The sequence below is a fragment of the Saimiri boliviensis genome, chromosome 2 (assembly GCF_048565385.1).
Source record: "Saimiri boliviensis isolate mSaiBol1 chromosome 2, mSaiBol1.pri, whole genome shotgun sequence".
Classification (NCBI taxonomy): Eukaryota; Metazoa; Chordata; class Mammalia; order Primates; family Cebidae; genus Saimiri; species Saimiri boliviensis.
The window spans coordinates 54,117,753-54,140,736 of record NC_133450.1 but is presented as its reverse complement, the minus strand read 5'-3'; the positions used below and the strand labels follow the sequence as shown (position 1 = coordinate 54,140,736).

Below are 22,984 nucleotides of genomic sequence, written 5' to 3'. Positions count from 1 at the left end.
CGCTGACAGTCCTCGGCGGCACCTCTCTCCCGGGGTTGCTCGGAAGGATTTTCTCTGAGGTGAACCGCGGGGCGGTCGGCCTCCCAGGAGCTGGGGGAGGCGCCTCTCTTACGCGACGCACTTCCGTGCGCGAGGAGGGAAGCTCGTGGCGGAGTGCGGGTGGCCTGGGCGGGAGGCTCCCCCGGGACAGGTTGGGCCGCAGCTTTGCTGTGCGGCGTGGCGCCCTCCGCGGGAGCGCGCGAAGTGTTAGTCACGGCGCCAAGCGACCTGGACGTGCGTGCACGAGCGCGCTCGAACTGACAGGGAAGCGAGAAGGGCGCCAGGGCGCACGATAGAAAGGCCGCGGCAGAAACGTCCGACCCAGCCCGAGACGGCGGGGATTACAGCGCCGGGGCAGGGGCGGCGACGCGGCGTCCCCGGTTGGCGCCCGTGCGCCGCGGTCGGCCGTCTCCGCAGCGCCCCAGGTGGCCGTCGGCGGGGTCGCCGCCTGGGGAGCGGATTTGCTCCGCCTCCGCCGGGCTCGGCTGCCCTCCGCAGCTTCACTGCCAGGCTCTGGCTCGACCCTCCTCCCTTCCCCCTCCCGGATAGCGATGGACTGGGCCTCCCCCCCGCGCCGCCGCCGCCAGCAGCACCGCGCGGGCCTTTGAGCGGCAGGGCCTGAGGAGCCGCGTGCTGGGGACGGGACGTGCGCTGGCTGCCGCCGCTCGGAGGAACCTCTCGCTTCCCTGTCACCAGGTCCCCGCGGAGGAAGGGGAGGGACGAGGCGCGGCTTTTCCTGTGCCGCCTGCCCGGTTCGACCTGCGCGGCCTGCGGCTTCTCGGGAACTCGAGGGCCGCGGCCGGGCCTGGCTCTGTCTGCGGCCTGGTGGGAGCTGGACTGGAGCGGTTGGGACTGCAAGCCGGAGTAAGAGCCTGCGGGAAGGGGAGGCGGGAGCGCCTCGGACCGTCGGAAGGGCCCTGCGTTGGGGCCAGGATCCCGGACGCCCGGCCACTGGCGGAAAGCGAGAGCCCGGCGCCGAGTGAGGTCGGCCAGGCTGCTGCCTACTTCCCCGCTGGCCCCTTTGTTCCCCTCCCGGGGCCTGCCGGCGACGGGGTCCGGCTTGCCAGCGCCAGAGCCCCAGGCCGGCTCCTTTTGCCCTTGAGAAGGGTTCGCCGCCAGGCCTTCGAGTTCCGGGCGCAGCTCCCGGGAGACCAGGCGCCCTCTGGCCAGGCGGCCTCGTCTCGGGCACGGAGGCTTGCTGCTGCTTCTCCAGAACTTCCCCTCCTGCTAGACGCAGGTAGTTAACTTAGTGGGGTTTGGTGCCGGGAAACCAGAGCGCAGGGCCCAGCGCCTCTCAGCGCCCTGCTCGGCCGGGCCCCGGGTGTGAGGTCAACCCTCCTGGCCGCCGCCGTTGGGTGCGCACCGCAGCCGGCCGCCGGCTTCCCACACCTGCGGCTGCGTTTTGTTGGGACCCACAGCTGTCCTCCGGTCAGGGCGCCTCCGGGGCGCTTTTGTAATGACTTGCCTGTTGGGGCTGCTTCTCGGTTTAGTTTTTGTTTTTTTAACCAACTGCCCCATCCTGCGAAGATGGGGAAAGAGGGCCCTAGATTGGCCTATATTCGGATCCGTAACCTGCTAGTCCATTGCATTTACTTTTAGCGTTTCTTTTCTTTTCTTTTCTTTTCTTTTTTTTTGAGTTTAAGGAATAGTTGCCAAGACTGCCAACCCTTTATTTATAGGTAGATTTTGTATGTAATTGCATTTGGCCATCTTAAATAGAAATAGAGAAGTCAGAATTTGTGAAATTGGAGGTAGTTTTGAAGGAGAAACTCAATTCGGAGGGGAATTATTGGATCAAGGCGTTTAGAGTTTCCTCAGAATATTGAATCTAACCCTAATCTGAAGATCAGTTTTGGGTGGAGAAGGAGGAGGATGAAGTTTGCTGGAAAAAAAACAGAACCTTTAGTAGGTGTTTTTTGCCTTTTGGCAAAGACTAGTGATAGGAGTAGTGGGATCTGAAGCTTGACTTGTCTTTGACACAGACAGCTCTGGTTTCTAGTTAAGCAGCAACCTAAGCAGCTTATATACTCTTGTGCAAAACTGGTTTTCATTAGTGTGATATCTGTGCTTTAAACCTAGGGGATAAGGAAAGTTGAAAAACTGCATTAACACTCTTAGGTCCAAATGTACTTAGGAGTCTTTTTTAGTTCCTAGGAAGACGCTACGAAAATTTGGTTCTACCAGATGTAAAGGAAAAAGCATTTAAGGCCAAGCTGATCGGTCCTGGACATTTAAAGGACTTTTTTCCCTTTACTTTTCAAATTTAAGCAAAGAGGCTTTTAAAAAACCATGGCAGATGTGGACCCAGATACTTTGCTGGAATGGCTACAGATGGGACAGGGAGATGAAAGGGACATGCAACTAATAGCCCTTGAACAGCTATGCATGCTGCTTTTGATGTCTGACAACGTGGATCGTTGTTTTGAAACGTAAGTACATTCCTTCATCATCTTCCTTTGGGTTACTGTAGTGACATCTGTTTTCAACCATTTGGTGACTTCAGTTTATGTAGAAATTTCTCTAGTGGATTTTAACATGTATCTTAAAAAAAAAAAAACTCCTGAAGAGTTTTGTATTTACACTTTTCCAAGAAATAAGAATTGATAGGTTAAGTAATTCTGGGACTGGTCATTACGATGACACAAATACGTATTTGTTGAATGAGTGGGAATTAGTAGGAGTATAATTTTAACCCATAGCTTGGTTGATTCATTTTCAAAATGTCATGAACTGGGGAAAATACAAATATTTATTTTCTTAAAGGTAGCTATTTTTGTACCATGAAATTGACTTGTAGAATAAGAGGTGGTAATGAACATATGTTTTGAACTGCCCATTTCTTCATTGATGTTGTCATATGACAGTACTTTTGTTTTTTTTTGTTTTTTTTTTTGAGACGGAGTTTCGCTCTTGTTACCCAGGCTGGAGTGCAATGGCGCGATCTCGCCTCACCGCAACCTCCGCCTCCTGGGTTCAGGCAATTCTCCTGCCTCAGCCTCCGGAGTAGCTGGGATTGCAGGCACTCGCCACCATGCCCAGCTAATTTTTTGCACCTTTAGTAGAGACGGGGTTTCACCATGTTGACCAGGATGGTCTCGATCTCTTGACCTCGTGATCCACCCGCCTCGGCCTCCCAAGGTGCTGGGATTACAGGCTTGAGCCACCGCGCCCGGCGCGACAGTACTTTTGTTAAAGCAGATCATTGGTTTGTAAATTTCAGTATGGGAAGGTATAAATTGGATCTTAACCATATGGCAGAATAGTAGAAAATTTGGAGTAGTAGAAACATGTTGAAGTTTGAGGAGTTTAAACAATTTTGTTGGGAGGTTATAATTTAGTATTTATGCAAAAATATAAAACAATTCATTACTAGACAGGCCTTAAAAGTATTTTTTCCCTCTTATTTATAAGTTATAACTTGTCTAAAATAACCATTCTTCTTAGTGTTGAACACGTGTTTGGTTTTTACTGTTTATTTTTTATTTCTATTTACAGTCTGAACTCAAATAATAAGTAATTGGAAACTTTGATATTTCTTTATTCATTTTAATGCCATTTTAACGTAATTACTAAAAAATGTTTGAGATGTTGACCTAAAATTTGGTATAATTGTCTTAATGTGTTTTAGGTGGGAATAAAGTCTATTTTACTCAATTGGCAAAATTTTTTTAAGTACCTTCATTTTTTTGTTTTTTGTTTTTTGTTTTTTTGAGACGGAGTTTCACTTTTGTTACCCAGGCTGGAGTGCAATGGCACGCTCTCGGCTCACCGCAACCTCCTCCTCCTGGGTTCAAGCAATTCTCCTGCCTCAGCCTCCTGAGTAGCTGGGATTACAGGCACGTGCCACCATGCCCAGCTAATTTTTTGTATTTTTAGTAGAGACGGGGTTTCACCATGTTGACCAGGATGGTCTCGATCTCTTGACCTCGTGATCCACCCGCCTCGGCCTCCCAAAGTGCTGGGATTACAGGCTTGAGCCACTGCGCCCGGCCAAGTACCTTCATTTTTGATTGTTGAATAATTTCAGTTGTAACTCTTGTTAATAACACAGTACTAAGATAAAAATCCTTATTAACAAAGTTGCCAAATCACACTTAGTGATCCATCTATTTCATTGGCAACTTTTGAGTATATAAGAATAACTTAACCTTTTAGCTGACACTTGCTTTAGCAGGATTTATAGATTTTTAAAAATTTATTTTTTATTTTTTATTTTTTTCTCCTGATTCTCAAGATAAAAAGTGTTCATAACTTTCATTAGAGGTAACCTTAAAGTTACTTTTGGTATTTTAAAAATCATACTTGTTTAGCACTGAAATCTTTTTTTTTTTTTTTTTTGAGACGGAGTTTCGCTCTTGTTACCCAGGCTGGAGTGCAGTGGCGCGGTCTTGGCTCACCGCAACCTCCGCCTCCTGGGCTCAGGCAATTCTCCTGCCTCAGCCTCCTGAGTAGCTGGGATTACAGGCACGTGCCACCATGCCTAGCTAATTTTTTTTTTTTTTGTATTTTTAGTAGAGATGGGGTTTCACCATGTTGACCAGGATGGTCTCGATCTCTTGACCTCGTGATCCACCCACCTCGGCCTCCCAAAGTGCTTGGATTACAGGCTTGAGCCACCGCGCCCGACCAGCACTGAAATCTTGACGTGATCATTTAAAAAAAAAAAAAAGGACAAAGAAGAAAAAAGATCATGCTTGTTAGTCAAATGAGTAGTCATTTCATTGCCTCTGTTTAGTATTAATATGTAGTAGAGGTATTCGTTAGGACATTTAAAAAGGTGTTGCCATATTAAAACAGGAAATTTTTATTTTTTTAATTTTTAATTTTTTTTTAAGACGGGTTTTCACCATGCTGGTCAGGCTGGTCTTGAACTCCCAACCTCAGGTGATCCGCCCGCCTTGGCCTTCAAAGTGCTTGGATTACAGGTGTGAGCCACCATGCCCGGCCAATTTAAGGAAATTTTTAAAATGTAAAATTAATCTCTCTGTAAAGTCCTTCCATCCTTACATAACAACTGTTATTTTTTTTTCCCATTTTGCCTTCTAGTCTTTATTCACATTTAATATAATGTAATTTTGTTTTTTTTTTTTTAAGGGACTGAGGCCTCACTGTGTTGCCCAGTCTGACCTTGAGCTCCTGGGTTCAAATGATTCTCCTGCCTTGGCCTCTTCAGTAGCTGGCACTACAGGCTGTGCCACCGCACCTGGCTTTATAATGTAATTTTAAGGAAGTGAAGCTAAAGTTAAGTCAGATGCAGTTTACCATGTGAAGGCAGAGGAGTATTTCAAGTTGAAGGGGTTAGCCATGTTTGGTGTAGCCTACCAGTAACCTCTAAAAACTAGTCATTTGTTTTAATTTTCTGATTGTTTTGTTTTTAAACATTAGTTTGATGTCTTCATTCTACAGCCAGATTTTCTTGTTGTCAAGGGAAAATTATCTTGGTTCCTTTTTGAAACTAGTGAGGCTGCTTAATGAGATGGAAAGAATGGGCTGTGGCATAAGAGACTTGAGTTCAGATTCTTGGTCTGCTGTGTTCATTAGCCCCTGAGAGCCTTACTTTCTTCCTCTGTAAAAATGGCAGGTTTTTTTTTTTTTTTTTCCCCACCAATGGGCTTCTTGTGAGGATTAAAGGAGAGAATGCATGTTAAGTGTTTTGAATAAAGTGGGCTATCCACTGATACCATCATTAATATCCGATTTTGAATTTTATTTCAGCACTTTATTCAGTGAAACTGATTGATTTGGGAAGGTCTTTTAAAATTCTTTTAAACAGTCAAGTCAAGGCATGCGAAAAAAGCAAGGTGATGTGCATATTTTGAATATTGGTAAAAATCTTTCATACCACCTTGATTTCATAAAGTAGTAGCAAATAGGACTTAGTTACGTCTTGTAAAGCAAAACATGGCCGTATATTCTGATAATATTTTTGCCTAGTTAGCTTGCCTTAATAGTTATACATCTGTTTAGTCAGGAAAGATAGCTGGTGTGGTAGAAACAAGGGCCTCTACAATGGAATAGACTTGGGTTCAGATACCTGCCTTTTCCACTGAATAGTTGTGTGATATAGCCTTTGAAGTCTGTTTCCTTATCCTTACAGGATTTTTCTGAAAATAAATGGGATAATATGTGTGAGATGCCTCACACAGTGCTTTTCACATAATAGTTAAGGGTTTCTTTTTCTTTTAACTTAGTATTATACATGGCTCTCCACTTTTTGTACCCATTTTGACAGTATTTTTTTTGAAGTTTAAGGAATGTAACTTTTTCTATGATGTTTCAGTGCTCCTTATTAATGTCTGAACTTGTAAAGGTAATGCTCCAGAAAAGTAAAATGGGTTCAAGACTGGTTTTTGCTTTTATCTGGTATATCATTAAGCTCTTAAAATGTAAGATGGCCAGGTGCAGTGGCTCATGCCTGTAATCCCAGCACTTTGAGAGGCAGGAGTTCGAGACCAGCTTAGCCAACATGGTGAAACCCTATCTCTACCAAAAATACAAAAAATAGCTGGACATCCTGGGAAGTGCCTGTAATCCCAGCTACTTGGGAGGCTGAGGCAGGAGAATCTCTTGAACTTGGGAGACAGAGGTTGTAGTGAACCAAGATTGTGCCATTGCACTCCAGCCTCAGTGACAGAGCGAGACCCTGCCAAAGAAAAAAAAAAAAAAGCGATATGCGTTATTAGCTAATTTATGTCAAAATAGGCGATCATCATATGTATTAATGTTATAAATATGTATCATGGGCATTTATAGATCTTGCTGCTAAATCTAATATAATTTGAAAGTTTTGTCCTTTGGAAATTGAGTATCTCAGAAGTGCTTTTGGGTACTTAGAAGGCTCCATTTTAAAACTAATGATGTCACTTAATTTTTTTTTTTTTAAGAGGGAGTTTCACTCTTTTTGCCCAGGCTAGAGTGCAATGGCACGATCTCGGCTCACCACAGCCTCCACCTCCAAGGTTCAAGCGATTCTCCTGCCTCAGCCTCCTGAGTAGCTGGGATTACAAGCATGTGTCACCACACCCAGCTAATTTTGTATTTTTAGTAAAGATGGGGTTTCTCCATGTAGGTCAGGCTGCCCTTGAACCCCTGACCTCAGGTGATCCGCCCTCCTCTGCCTCCCAAAATGCTGGGATTACAGGTTTGAGCCACTGCACCCAGCTGATGTCACTTAATTTTGAGGGCACAAAAGATATACAGTAAAAAGTCAGTTGTCTTCCCTTTCCTGTCTCCTGGTTACTTGATTCCTCATCCCAGAGGAAACCACTGTTAATCATTTTCTAGTGTATCCTTCAAGAGATACCCAAGAAAGATTATTTTGAGTCTGGATTCCAAAGCTGTTGAACACAGTGGTAAAAAAATCTTCTCTGGTATGTTTACACTAAAAGGTAAAAATATACCTTTACAGGGACAAATTTTTTTAACTTTTAAATTGTCTTTCTACTATATGTCAAGTCTGGGAAAGATATGGTGATGACCAAAACAAATACAGCCTCTGCCCTTATGGTGCCTAATATTCTAATAGGGGAGACAGATATTAAATAATTATGGGAAAAAATTGTGGTTACAAACTGCGTTAAATGTCATGAAGGAAAAGCTCAGGATGCTATGACAGTATGAAGCAAGGACAAGACCTGGAGAGGTGGGGGTGGGTAGAGTGGTCTTTGGGGAAGTGGTTTTTCTTTCTTTTTTTTTTTTTTTTTTTTGGAGATGGAGTCTCACTCTGTTGCCAGGCTGGAGTGCAATGGTGTGATCTCAGCTCACTGCAACCTCTGCTCCCTGGGTGGTTCTCCTGTCTCAGCCTCCTGAGTAGCTGGGATTATAGGTGCAGACCACCATGCCTAGCTAATTTTTGTATTTCTAGTAGGGACAGGGTTTCACCATTTTGGCCAAGATGTTCTCGAGCTCTTGACCTTGTGATCCACCTGCCCCAGCCTCCCAAAGTGCTGGGATTACGTGCGTGAGCCACCATGCCTGGCCTTTTTTTTTTTTTTTTTTTTTTTTTAATTTTTATTTATTTTTATTTTTATTTTTTTTTGAGACGGAGTTTTTGCTCGTTACCCAAGCTGGAGTGCAATGGCGCGATCTCGGCTCACCGCAACCTCTGCCTCCTGGGTTCAGGCAATTCTCCTGCCTCAGCCTCCTGAGTAGCTGGGATTATAGGCACGCGCCACCATGCCCAGCTAATTTTTTTGTATTTTTTTTAGTAGAGACAGGGTTTCACCATGCTGACCAGGATGGTCTCGATCTCTTGATCTCGTGATCCACCCGCCTCGGCCTCCCAAAGTGCAGGCTTGAGCCACCGCGCCCGGCCTTTTAAAAAATTTTTTTGTGACAGTATTGCTCTGTTGCCCAGGCTGGAGCGTAGTGGTGCAATCTCAGCTCACTGCAACCTCCACCTCCTGGGTTCAAGTGATTCTCCTGCCTAAGCCTCCCAAGTAACTGGGATTACAGGCATACGCCACCATACCCAGCTAATTTTTGTATTTTTTGTATTTTTAATAGACACGAGGTTTCACCATGTTGGCCAGGCTGGTCTTGAACTCCTGACCTCAGGTGATCCACCCACCTCACCTCCCAAAGCCCTTGAATTACAGGCTTGATAATTTTTTTTTTTTTTTAGTTAGATGGAGAGAAGGTCTCACTTTGTTGCCCAGGCTGATCTAGAACTCCTGAGCTTAAGTGATCTTCCTGCCTTGGCTTTCCAAAGTGATGGGATTACAGGTGTGAGTCACCTTGCCCTGCCAAGAAAGGGGAAGTGGTTTTTCCTAGAGCTAGGAAGGATGAGTAAGGAGATAAAGGAAAGACGATTGAGGTCCTTGGAGAAAGCCAGTGTGACTAGGGCAAGGAATGGTTGCTGTGAAGAGCTGACCTGAAAGAGTAGGGACAAGATGGGGTGAGTCTTCTTTGTATGCTAAATTAAATAGAGCTTTTAGTTTTATCCTTTTTTTTTTTTTTTTTTTTTTTTGAGATAGGGTCTCACTCACTCACTTGCCAGGTTGGAGTGCAGTGGCATGATCTTGGCTCACTGCAACCTCTACTTCCCAGGTTCCAGCAATTCTCCTTCCCCAGCCTCCCAAGTAGCTGGAGCTATAGGCACCTTGCTCTGTCAACCAGGCTGAAGTGCAGTGGCACAATCTCTGCTCATTGCAGCCTCCACCTCCCGGGTTCAAGTGATTCTCCTGCCTCAGCCTCCTGAGTAGCTGGGACTACAGGTGCAGCCACTACACCCAGCTAATTTTTGTATTTTCAGTAGAAACGAGGTTTGACCATGTTGGCCAGGATGGTCTCGATCTCCTGACCTTGTGATCTGCCCCCCTTGGCTTCCCAAAATGCTGAGATTACAGATGTGAGCCACTGAGCCCAGCCAGTTTTATCTTAAGAGCAGTGGGAAGGCATTGAAGTGCTGTAAACAAGTGAATGATGGGATTACATTTATCTTTCAAAAATAATACCTGCTCTCTGGGGAGTAGGTAGGGCTCAGAGTGGGGACAAAACAAACAAATGCTGTAGGCTTGATAGGAGGCTGTGATCCAGAGAGAGAGAGAGGGTTTTGTGATAAAAGTAGAAAGTATTGAGTAGATTTGGGAGAGATTTGGAAGTCAAGATAGTCAGGACTTCTTGAATGATGAGAGAGTAAGAAGGAAGTATCATGGATGACTCAGGTTACAATGGATGATGGTGCCAGTCACTGAGAGAGAACACTGGAACAGGACCATGTTTTGAGCGGTTGAGATTATGAGTTTGGGTTTGGATATGTTGAGTATGAGGTATTTTTGAGATATCTCAGTGGAGATGTTAAGTAAGCAGTTGTATAAATGAGTCTGGAAATTGGAGGTGAAGCCTGGATTAGAGAAAAGTTGTAGAGTCAAGTACCTTTGGAGGTTGTCTTGGGATGCGATTGAGATCTAGGGCAACAATGCTTAAACTCTATGGTCTCAGGATTTCCATAACTCTTAAAAATTATTGTGGACCCTGAAGAACTTTTGTTTATGTTAGTATGCTTACTTCCATTTACCATATTAAGATTGAAACTGGGAAGGGTTTTTTTTTGTTGTTGTTGCTGCTGCTGTTGTTTTTGAGATGGAGTCTTGCTCTGTCGCCCAGGTTGGAGTGCAGTGGTGCAATCTCAGCTCACTGCAACCTCCACTTCCCAGGTTCAAGTGATTCTCCAGCCTCACCCTCCTGAGTAGCTGGGATTACATACGCATGCCACCGCATTCAGCTAATTTTTGTATTTTTAGTAGAGATTGGGTCTCACCATACTTCAACTCCTGATCTCAGGTGATCTGCTTGCCTCGAGCTTCCAGAGTGCTGGGATTATAGGCGTGAGCCACTGCGCCTGGCCGAAACTTGGAAGTTTTTTAAATGTATTCATTCATTTAAAAAAATAAACTCCTAACATGTTATATTTTGTGTGTGTGTGTGTGTGTGAAAACTTACTTTTTCAAAAGAAAACATTTTGGGAGAATTGGGGCATTAATTTACATTTTTGCAAATCTTTTTAAAGTTTGTCTTAATGGAAGGTAGCTGGATTCTCATATTGTCTTCTGCGTTCAGTTTGTTGCATTATGTTGTTTTGATCGAAATATATGAAAAATTATCCACAGATGTATTTGGGGAAGGGAGAAATACTATATTTTTTAACATAATTATGGATATGGTTCTTTGATACCATACCAAAAGTCAACAAGTGATAGTTTCTTAAGGATTAGTTATAATGTAGATTCTGGGTTTTTTTTTTTTTTTTAGTTTTAGTTTTTAAAAATTTTTTTCGAGGCAGGGTCTCATGCCAGGCTGGAGTGTAAGGGGTGCGATTTTGACTCACAGTAACCTCCACTTCCTGAATTCAAGCAGTTCTCCCACCTTAGCCTCCTGAGTAGCTGGGACTACAGATGCACACCACCATACCGGGATAATTTTTGTATTTTTAGTAGAGATGGAGTTGGTCAGGTTGGTCTCAAACTCCTGACCTCAAGTGATCCACCTATCTTGGCTTCCCAAAGTGCTGGATTTCAGGTACAAGCCACTGCACCTGGCCAGGATTAGTTATAATGTGGATTCTGATACCATTTCAGTGAACTTATACATTAAGATTTGATGGTCTGTTACATTAAGATTTGATGGTCTGTCTTACACTTTGAGTAACTGTTTTACCCATACTTATTTTTGTTGTTGTTGTTTTTGCAAAATCATGCATTGGTCATGTGGAAAATATCAGTCCACTGAGTTACACAGATTTTCCAAATGTGGACATATTCCACAGTGCCAAAAAGTCATATTTGTCAATATGACTACCATTGTCATCAGAAAAGTTTTTGAATATTCAGAAGCTGTCAAGCTCATGGTGGCAAATACAAATTTTCCAAAATTAATTTTTTCTTGGAAAGTCGAATGTTATCATTGGCAACAAATACTGTTGGTTGTTTTCCTTGAAATGAAAGGCATACGTGATTAAATTTTGAGAAACTGTTTGCCAGATACCGGAGTCTGAATAATCAGTTTGTCTGATACTCCTTCAAATAAAAATGGTGTTGCAAGAAAAAAGTAGCTAGTTCAGTTCTCAAGCATGTACTTTATTTGCCATTATTCTTCAGTACACAGTGCTTTATACTTACTTCCCATTTCCTTTAAATAGAATATTGAAAAGATGTATATTCAAGGGTTGAGATTTAGTAAATTTAATAATTTTGTTGCTTCATGTAGTTTATTCTTTGGTGAAACTGGCTTTTTTCCTACACCAGTGCTTCACAGTGAAGAATACAATTAACTAGTAGTACAGTTTAGTGCCATTGCCTTGATTCATGTTAAAGTATCCACAGTTTTATCCACTATAGCTTTTGCATGGTTAGTGCACAGGTCAACACAGGAAAAAAAAAATGATTCAAGAAGAGAAAGGGCAATTGTTATGAATACTAGAGAGAGGTCAAGTAGGGTTGAGAAGAAAAGATGTCCTTTAGATTTAGCAGCATTCTCAAGGTCACTGATCTTAATGAAAGCTGAGTGGAGTGGTGGTGAGGGGCAGATTTGAATGGGTTGACATGTGGAAACTTTTTTGAAGAATTGAATTGGAAAAAGTAGTAGTGTAGGTTTTTTTCTTTTAAAGGTTAAAGATATAAGAGAGAGAGTAAATAATCCTTAGGGCAAGGATCTGTAAAACTGGGAGATAATTGGCTTTTGTATAGGAGCAGTGCTTTTTAAATCTTTTTTTTTTTTTTTGAGACGGAGTTTTTTTTTTGAGAGGGAGCTCTTGTTACCCAGGCTGGAGTGCAATGGCGCCATCTCGGCTCACCGCAACCTCCGCCTCCTGGGTTCAAGCAATTCTCCTGCCTCAGCCTCCTGAGTAGCTGGGATTACAGGCACGTGCCACCATGCCCAGCTAATTTTTTTGTATCTTTAGTAGAGACGGGGTTTCACCATGTTGACCAGGATGATCTCGATCTCTTGACCTCGTGATCCACCCGCCTCAGCCTCCCAAAGTGCTGGGATTACAGGCTTGAGCCACCGCGCCCGGCTTGCTTTTTAAATCTTAATGTGCAAAATGAGAGTCACCTGGGGATCATGTTAAAATGCATATTCTGATTCAGTTGGTCTTGTGTGGAGCTTGATACTCTTCTGCATTTCTAATATGCTCCCAGAAAATGCAGAAGTTGTTCCTCAGAAAATCCCACCTTGTGTAGGAAAACCCTGATCCGCTGGTGGAGAGATTGGTTTTAGGCAGAAAGAAGTATTTGTACTACTTCTTTTTGTAACAGAGAAGATGGAGACATTAGATGCACACGTTTTTAGGTTCGGTGGTAAAAAGTTGAAGGGCTGGGGCTGGACACGGTGTCTCATGCCTATAATCCCACTTTGGGAGGCCAAGGCGGGTAGATCAGTTGAGGCCAGGAGTTCAAGACCAGCCTGGCCAACATGGCGAAACCCTGTCTCTACTAAAAATACAAAAAATTAGCCAGGTATGGTGGCACACCCCTGTAATCCCAGCTTCTCAGGAGGCTGAGGTAGGAGAATAATTTGAGCCCAGTAGGCAGAGGTTGCAGTGAGCCAAGATTGTAACACTGTACTCTAGCCTGGGTGACAGAGTAAGACTCTATTTAAAACAAAAAAAAAGTTGCAGGGTTGGGTGTGGTGGCTTGTGCCTGTAATTTCAGCACTTGGGGAGGCAGAGGTGGGAGGGTAGCTTGAATCTATGAGTTTGAGACCAGCCTGAACAGCATAGTAAGACCCTGTCACTATAAAAGATAAAAAATTAGTTGGGTATGGTGGCATGCACCCATAGTCACAGCTACTCAGGAGGCCGAGGTGGGAAGGATCGCTTGAGCCTGTGAGGTGGAGGCTGCAGTGAGCTGTGACTGTGCCACTGCACTCAGCCTGTGCTACGGAGTGAGACTCTGTCTCCACATAAAAAAATTTGAAAGGATTTGCATCTAATGATTATTTTCTTCTTGAAGTATAAGATTAAAAAGAGTGGTAATATTTAGGATTGGTATGGGAAAGTGAATATGCTCAGTGCTAGTAGCTTCATAACAGATATCCTTTCCTCAAAGCTAACTATAACCAGTGTTACAGTCTTTTTTTTTTTTTTTTTGAGCTGGAGTCTTACTCTTGCCCAGGCTGGAGTGCTATGACATGATCTTGTCTCACTGCAACCTCCACCTCCCGGGTTCACGCGATTCTTGTGCCTCAGCCTCCCAAGTAGATGGGACTACAAGTGTGTGCCACTATGCCTGGCTAATTTTTGAATTTTTTATAGAGACCGAATTTCACCATGTTGGCCAGGCTGGTCTCGAACTCCTGACCTCAAGTGATCTGCTCGCTTTGGCCTCCCAAAGTGCTGGATTATAAGCCACAGTGCCTGGCCCTGATTTATAGTCTTGAAAATTGTTTTACCTCTGCTGTTCCCTTTTACAGAATCTGTTGGGTTCTTTACCTACTGAGTCAAATTTAAATGTCTTCAAAGACCCCTCCTGCGTATTCTCACATGTATACACTACTACCACTTTGCTATACTTTGAGTTCTCTACTGGACTGCGAGCTCATCTTTGTTTTCCCATTGCTAAGCATGGTGCCTGGCAAACAAATAGCTAATATCCAGATAGTGAATGAGTGAATTGAGGAAATTCTTACATTGGACCTGTTTTCCACTCGTGCCTAAAATGCCCATGGAAGGTATTTCTGGAGTTGAGACACTGGTTGTTAGTATGCAGGAGGAAGAGTATTGTATTCTTTTTTTGTAGCAAAAATAGTAATAGCATCAATAGGTACTTTCCTTACTTTCTACCATTAATATACCTGCTTTTCCTATATTGACCTGTTTTCTTCTTCTACCCAATGGCAGAGTAATAGGAAGTGAATTACTTTTATCAGCCTTGACCCTTCTCTGGAGAAGGAATGTTCACTAATACATCAAGTATGTATAATCCTCAAGAGTTAAATAAATGGGCCGGGCATGGTGGCTCACGTTTGTAATCCCAGCACTTTGGGAGTCTGAAGCAGGTGGATCACTGAAACTCAGGAGTTTGAGTCCAGCCTGACCAACATGGCGAGACCCTGTCCCTACTAAAAATACAAAAATTAGCAGGGCGTGGTGGCACGTTCCTGTAATCCCAGCTACTTGGGAGGCTGAGGCACGAGACTCGCTTGAATCTGGGAGGCAGTTGTTGCAGTGAGCCGAGATTGCACTACTGCAGTCCAGCCTGGGAGAAAGAGTCTCAAAAAAAAACAGTGAAATAAATGAGTTTCTGTAAGCATACAGCAACTGTGTATGTGCCTCTTTTCAGTGGACAGCAGAGAGAAGTGCTAGAATGAGAAATATTGTCTGCAATGGTTCCTAACCTGAGACTCCAGGGAGTACATAGGTGATTAAATGCAGGGAGCTTTTGTGAAGATTACCAGAATTTGTGTTAGCTAAAAAATGTAGAGGCCAGGCATGGTGACTCTTGCCTGTAATCCCAGCGCTATGGGAGGCTGAGACTGGTAGATCACCTGAGTTCAGGAGTTCGAGACCAGTCTGGCTAAAATGGTGAAACCTTGTCTCTACTAAAAATACAAAAATAAGCAGAGCTGTGGTGACGTGCGCCTGTAATCTCAGCTACTTGGGAGGCTGAGGCAGGAAAAATACTTGAACCAGGAAGGCAGAGGTTGCAGTGAGCCAAGATCGTACCACTGTACTCCAGACTGGGTGACAGAGTGAAACCCTGTTTCAAAAAAAAAAAAAAGTTAAAACCACTTTTAATAGTTTTAACAGGAAAAATACAATGAAATTTTAAAACATCTTTTATATTAATATATATAGTACTATATTACTATAGTACTGTACTACTTGGCAGGCTGAGGAATGAGAATAGCTTGAACCTGGGAGACAGAGGTTGCAGTGAGCCGAAGTTACAGTGAGCTAAGATTGCACAACTGTGCTCCAGCCTGGGAGACAGAGCAAGACTCCATCTCAAAAACAAAAAAGTTAAATAAATTTCTGTAAACAGACAGCAACTGTGTATGTGCTGTATATGTGCTATATATATTATTATATATAGCATATATTTTATAGTATATATAGTACTATATTAATATACTAATTATATTTATAATTAGTTATATAATTTATTATTATAATTAGTAATTATAATTACTAATTATATTTATAATTATAATATACTATGTATTATATATAGTATATATAGTATATATACTAATTATATTAGTATATTATAGTAATATATATAAAAATATATGCTATATTACATATATATTACATATATACTATAGTATATATGTACATATATAGGTAATATATATATGTACTATATATAGGTACTATAGTATATATGTACATACATAGGTAATATATACTATATATTACATGTATAATATATACTATAGTATATATGTACATACCTATGTAATATACTGTTACATATATTACATATATACTATATTATATATAATTAATATATTAGTACAGTACTATATATACTATAAATATATTAGTGTATAATACATATGTAGTATATAATACACATACACTATGTATATGTAATATATGTAGTATATATACTATAGCATATATGTAATATATATAGTACTAGAATGTATAGTATACTATATACTATATATTATACTATATATGGTACATACAATATGCTATGTTACTATATATACCATAGTATATATACTATAGTACATATGTAATATGTATTATAACATATATTTTATAGTACTATATATGTATGTATAGTACTATAAAACATAAATGTACATATATAGTACCATATATATATATAAAACCATACTATATATATACACATAGTATAGTACTATATATAGTACATATACTATCCTATATTCTATTGCATATATATGCTATAGTATAGTACTATATATAACAATACAGTATAGTACACATATAACATGTAGTATATAATAATATATAGTATTGATAATGCCAATACTATAATCCTAGCACTTTGGGAGGCTGAGGCAGGTGGATCACTTAAACTCAGGAGGTTGAGTCCAACCTGGCCAACATGGCGAAACCTCATCCCTACTAAAAATACAAAATTAGCAGCGTATGGTATCATGTTCCTGTAATATAATACCGTATAATATTGTAATATATTATCAATAATATATAGTATTATATATAGTACTGTAGTTCTTTTTTTTTTTTTTTTTTTGAGACGGAGTTTCACTCTTGTTACCCAGGCTGGAGTGCAATGGTGCAATCTCGGCTCACCGCAACCTCCGCCTCCTGAGTTCAGGCGATTCTCCTGCCTCAGCCTCCTGAGTAGCTGGGATTACAGGCATGCACCACCATGCCCATCTAAGTTTTTTGTATTTTTAGTAGAGACGGGGTTTCACCATGTTGACCAGGATGGTCTCGATCTCTTGACCTCGTGATCCACCCGCCTCGGCCTCCCAAAGTGCTGGGATTACAGGCTTGAGCCACCGTGCCCGGCCAGTACTGTAGTTCTAAACATAATAATATATAGTACTATGTTAATAATATAGTACTTGGTTTAAGATAATAAAGATAATTTCTACCTATAATGTAAGCAGTAAATAGTGGCAAGCTTAAAAGAGGGCTGTGATTATTCTGTGAATGATAGTTAATTTTTTCTTACAAATTTGTTTGAATTACATATGATAAAGTTAGTTTTTTATTACTGTACATTGCTATGACTCATGTAACCCCTAGTATAATTGAAATTCAGAACATTTCTATCACTTTGAAACATCTAGTGCTGTCCCTTTGAACTCAAACCCTTTTTTCCCCCAATGCCTGGCACTCAGTGGCCTGTTTTCTGTTGATACAGTTTGGCTTTTCCAGAATGTCATGTAAATGGAATCATACATGCAATATGTAGTTTTTTGAGTCTGCCTTCTTTCACTTAGCATATTGCATTTGAAATTCATCTATGTTGCTATGGTATCAAAAGTTCCTTCTCTTCAGTTGCTCAGTAATACTCCTTTTCATGGATGTTTGGTGATTATGACCTAAACTGCTGTAAACATTAGTACAGATTTTTTTGTGTGTGTGAACATAAGTTTTTAAAAATACTTATTTATTTATTTTTTGAGACAGAGTTTTGCTCTTATTGCCCAGGCTGGAGTGCAATGGTGTGATCTTGGCTTACCGCCACGTCTGCCTCCAGGGTTCAAGCAATTTAGTAGCAAAAACTCACTAGAACTATAAGACTTCTGGAAGAAAACATAGGAGAAAATCTTTGTGACCTTGCATTTTGCAAATATTTCTTTAGATAAACACCAAAAACACAATTCATTAGAGAATATGAATTTGAGTTTGAAGGTTTTTACTACTAATTTAGTTTCTGTGATAGATAGAGGATTATCCAGGTTATGTAATGCTTCTTGCATGAGATTTGGTAGAATGTCTTGTTTTTCATTCTTTTTTTTGTTGTTGTTGAGATGGAGTTTTCACTCTTGTTGCCCAAGTTGGAGTGTGATGGCGCAATCTTGGCTCATTGCAACCTCCACCTCCTGGGTTCAAATGATTCTCCTGCCTCAGCCTCCCAAGTAGCTGGGATTACAGGCACACGCCACCATGTGTGGCTTAATTTTTGTATTTTTGGTAGAAATGAGGTTTCACCATTTTAGCCAGGCTGGTCTCAAACTCCTAATCTCAGCTGATCTGCCTGCCTTGCTTGGCCTTCCAGAGTGTTGGGATTACAGGTGTGAGCACCATGCCCGGCCTAATTTGCTCTTTTTTCTCTGTTTTCTTAAGTGAAAACTGGGGTGTGATTTTTTGAAAGCTGTTATGGGAGGCCTTAAGCATATAATGCCATAAATTTCTCTTTATATACTACTTTAGTTGTATCCTCCAAAGTTTGATGTTGTATATTCATTTCATTCAGTTAGTAATTTCTTTTTTTTTAAATAGGGTCTCACTCTGTTGCCCATGCCGGAGTGTGGTAGTGTGATCTCAGCTCACTGCAGCCTCAACCTCCCAGGCTCAAGCCATCCTCCCCACCTTAGACTCCTGACTAGTTGGGATTACAGGTGTGTGCCACCACTCCTGGCTTATTTTTGTATTTTTTGTGGAGACAGGGTTTAGCTGTGTTGCCCAGGCTGGTCTGGAACTCCTGAGCTAAAGCCTGCCTCGGTCTTCCAAATGCTAGGATTACAAGCGTGAGCCTGTACCCGGCCAGTTACAACATGAACTAAGTAAATAAGCAAATTATGGGATAGTATTTATAGTATGGTTCTACTTGTGAATAATGAAAACATGAAATGTTTATGTATATGGTGATATGAGGCCAGGCATAGTGACTCAATTCTGTCACCCTAGTGCTTTGGGAGGCTGAGGCAGGAGGATTGCTTGAGCCTAGGAGTTTGAAGCTACTGAAACATAACCAGGTAGCAGTGAGTTATGGTTGCATGTCTATACTCTAGCCTGAGTGACAGAGCGAGACACTGTCTCTTTTAAAAAACAAAGCCAAAAATGGTGGGGTGCAGTGGGGCATGCCTGTAATCTCAGCACTTTAGGAGGCTGAGGTGGGAGGATCATTTGAGGCCAGGAGTTGGAGACCAGTCTGGGCAACAGAGAGAGACCTTATCTCTTAAAAAAATTAATGCATAGGCCGGGTGTGGTGGCTCATGCCTGTAATCTCAGCACTTTGGGAGGCCAGGGTGGGCAGATCACTTCAGGTCAGGAGTTCAAGACCAACCTGGCAAACATGGTGAAACCCTGTCTCTACTAAAAATATAAAAATTAATGAGACATGGTGGCATGTGCCTGTAATCCCAGCTACTAGGGGGGCTGAGGCAGGAGGATTGCTTGAACCTGGGAGGTGGAAGTCGGATTGAGCTGAGGTTGTGCCACTGCAGTCCAGCTTGACCAACAGAGCGAGACACTGTTTCCCAAAAAAAAAAAAAAGTATATATATATACATATATACATATATATATATATAAAAGTGGGACCTGGCGTGGTGACTCCCAACACTTGAACACTTGGGAGGCCAAGGTGGGAGGATTGCTTGAGCCCAGGAGTTTGAGGCCAGCCTGGGCAACATAGTGAGACTCCAATCTCTACAAAAAATTAAAAAAAAAAAAAAATTAGCAAGCATAGTGGTTTTTAAGGTTGCAGTGAGCTGCAGTGGCCAACTGTTACTGTATTCCAGCCTGGCCTACAGAGCAAGACTCTGTCTCTTAGAATTAAAAACAAAACAAAAACGAGACTAATACTCATCAATCTTTTTTTTTTTTGAGACAGAGTCTTTTCTTTTTTGAGATGGAGTTTTGCTCTTGTTACCCAGGCTGGAGTGCAATGGCACGATCTCGGCTCACTGCAGCCTCTGCCTCCTGGGTTCAGGCAATTCTCCTGCCTAAGCCTCCTGAGTAGCTGGGATTACAGGCGTGTGCCACCATGCCCAGCTAATGTTTTGTATTTTTAGTAGAGACGGGGTTTCACCATGTGGAGCAGGATGGTCTCGATCTCTTGACCTCGTGATCCACCTGCCTCGGCCTCCCAAAGTGCTGGGATTATAGGCTTGAGCCACCGCGCCCAGCGAGACAGAGTCTGTCTTTGTTGTCACCCAGGCTGTAGTGCAGTGGCATTATATTGGCTCACTGCAACCTCTGCCTCCTGAGTTGAAGCGATTCTCCTGCGTAGCTAGGATTACAGGCACCTGCCACTATACCTGGCTAATGTTTTGTGTTTTTAGTAGAGACAGGGTTTCATCATGTTGGCCAGACTGGTCTCGAACTCCTGACCTCAGGTGATCCACCCATTTTGGCCTTTCAAAGTGCAAGGATTATAGGCGTGAGCCACAGTGCCTGGCCTCATACAGATATTTTCTAAAGGCTACTAAAGGTATAGGAAATACTCATTTACATACACTGAAAACAGGAGGATAAATTATACCATTAAAACGTTGAGGGTATTATCTTTTGTGTTATCAGTAGCTGTAGTTTAGTCTGTCTGGATAAATTAGGATAATGTATTTGATGTCACATTGAGATTTCTACTAAATTATGATCTTTTCATATTTTAAGTATTGATAAAATATAGGGAGTATTACTAATCTCAAAAATTCTGTTTTTGATGAAACTGTCTTATGCAGGTTTGTGTAACAAGCATTAGACTGTTCACGGGAGAAGATGGGGGTTACAGTTTAGTAATATGCTAGGCACTGAGCTGTTTTTAATGTGTTTGATTCCATTTAATCTTCATAACCATTTAAAGTAGGTATCATTTTATTATTATTATTATTATTATTATTATTATTATTATTATTTGAGACATAGTCTTGTTCTGTCACCCAGGCTGGAGTGCGGTGGCACAATATCAGCTCACTTCAAACTCCCGGTCCTGAGCTCAAGTGATTTTCCTGCCTCAGCCTCCCAAGTAGCTGGGACTACAGGCACGAATCACCACACTCAGCTAATTTTTGTATTTTTAGTACAGATGGGGGTTTCACCATGTTGGCCAGGTTGGTCTTGAACTCCTGACTTCAGGTAATCGGCCTGCCTTGACCTCCCAAAATGTTGGTATTACAGGCGTGTGCCACCATGCCCTGCCTAAAGTAGGTATTATTTAGTTATTACTTTTGCTTTGCAAGTAAGGAAACAGTTGCACAAAGGTCACACAATTGCTGTTCTTTGTTTTACCCCAGTCTTTTAGACCCCAGATCAGTGCTTGTTTCTGAAACATTTGAACTGAGCAGTGTTCCTGGCCTTCTAGGACTTTTAAGTGAATAAGGAAATAAAGTGATAAATTAAACAGTGTATGTTCTGCTTTTATGAGGTTTTAGGAACATGAAAGTACCACTTAAGTATTTGGGAGGTTAAGGAAGGTGTTTTTTTTTTTTTTTTTTGAGACGGAGTTTCGCTCTTGTTACCCAGGCTGGAGTGCAATGGCGCGATCTCGGCTCACTGCAACCTCCGCCTCCTGGGTTCAGGCAATTCTCCTGCCTCAGCCTCCTGAGTAGCTGGGATTACAGGCACACGCCACCATGCCCAGCTAATTTTTAGTATTTTTAGTAGAGACGGGGTTTCACCATGTTGACCAGGATGGTCTCGATCTCTTGACTTTGTGATCCACCCGCCTCGGCCTCCCAAAGTGCTGGGATTACAGGCTTGAGCCACTGTGCCCGGCCGGTTAAGGAAGGTTTTATAGAGCAGTTGATGTTTGAGGTGAGGATTGAGTAAGGTTTTTTTTTTTTAAACATGGTTTCAAGTTAATGCTGTTATATTAAACCATTTACACATTGGTATTTTCAGCAGCAATGAAATTAACATGTGAGTATTGTTATGGAAGCAAAAACAATGTGAGAAGTATTACCTAATAAATATTCAGATACCTTATTGAATACAGTGTGTTACATTATAACTTTTTATTATGTATTCTTTTGTTAATGTTTTGCTGTTAAGAATTTAATAACCCTAGGTGGGGCATGGTGGCTCACACCTGTAATCCTAGCAATTTGGAAGGCTGAGGTGGGCAGATCAAGAGATCAGGAGACCATCCTCGCCAACATGGTGAAACCCTGTCTCTACTAAAAATACAAAAATTAGCTGGACATGGTGGCATGTGCCTTGCTACTTGGGAGGCTGAGGCAGGAGAATCACTTGAACCCAGAAGGTGGAGGTTGCAGTGAGCTGAGACTGCACCAGCTGCCCTCCAACCTGGCTACAGAATGAGACCCTGTCTCAGAAAAAAAAAAAAAAAAAAAAAAAATTAATAACCCTAAATGTAATATGATTTCTTTCACTACAGATGTCCTCCTCGAACTTTCTTACCAGCCCTCTGTAAAATTTTTCTTGATGAAAGTGCTCCAGACAATGTATTAGAAGTGACAGCCCGTGCCATAACATACTACCTGGATGTATCTGCGGAATGTACCCGAAGGATTGTTGGAGTAGATGGAGCTATAAAAGCACTTTGTAATCGGTTAGTTGTAGTTGAACTTAACAACAGGACTAGCAGAGACTTAGCTGAGCAATGTGTAAAGGTAAGTATTATTTATTGGCTCATTACTTATTTCTCTCGGACCTCTCAGGGATGAGTATTGACTCATTTTAAACATTACTGAGAGACTAAAAAATATATTTACTAAAAAAACAAATTCTTCCTATTTTCAATCTTTCTTAATTGAGAGTAGTTGAGAACAGTGGAAATCACAACTCCTACAGCATCAAAGGAGGTCCCATTGGCTTGGGAAAGGAAATCTTATCTTAGAAGGAAAACTGTAAGTCATTGATATGCTCTGTGCTGCTTCAGTGCACTTCAGCTCCTGGTAGTCACTTAGAGATAGGTTATCCCTGTTCTTACCCCAAATCATTTTGTTTTATAATAGTAACAATTAGCCAGGCTCAATGGCTCACACCTGTAATCCCAGCACTTCGGGAGGCTGAGGCAGGTGGATCACAAGGTCAAGAGATGGAGACCATCCTGACCAACATGGTGAAACCCTGTCTCTATTAA

General features: G+C 41.9%; 1 protein-coding gene across 23 annotated transcripts in view; it reads left to right on the top strand.

Moving 5' to 3' along the window:
• Positions 1-466: 466 nt before the first annotated feature.
• Positions 467-22,984, top strand: part of HECTD1 (HECT domain E3 ubiquitin protein ligase 1) — a 96,967-nt gene continuing 74,449 nt past the window's right edge. For 4 of the 23 annotated variants that reach the window (XM_074393299.1, XM_074393291.1, XM_074393295.1 and 1 more), the window contains exons 1-3: positions 468-903; positions 2,187-2,468; positions 22,277-22,511. In XM_074393299.1, coding sequence (XP_074249400.1) covers positions 2,329-2,468; positions 22,277-22,511 — 375 coding nt within the window. In that variant the 5' untranslated portion in view covers positions 468-903; positions 2,187-2,328. Of the gene's footprint in view, positions 1,277-1,360; positions 2,469-22,276; positions 22,512-22,984 lie in introns of those variants that run through there. The other 19 variants (XM_074393300.1, XM_074393294.1, XM_003924226.4 and 16 more) reach the window with 13 other exon arrangements.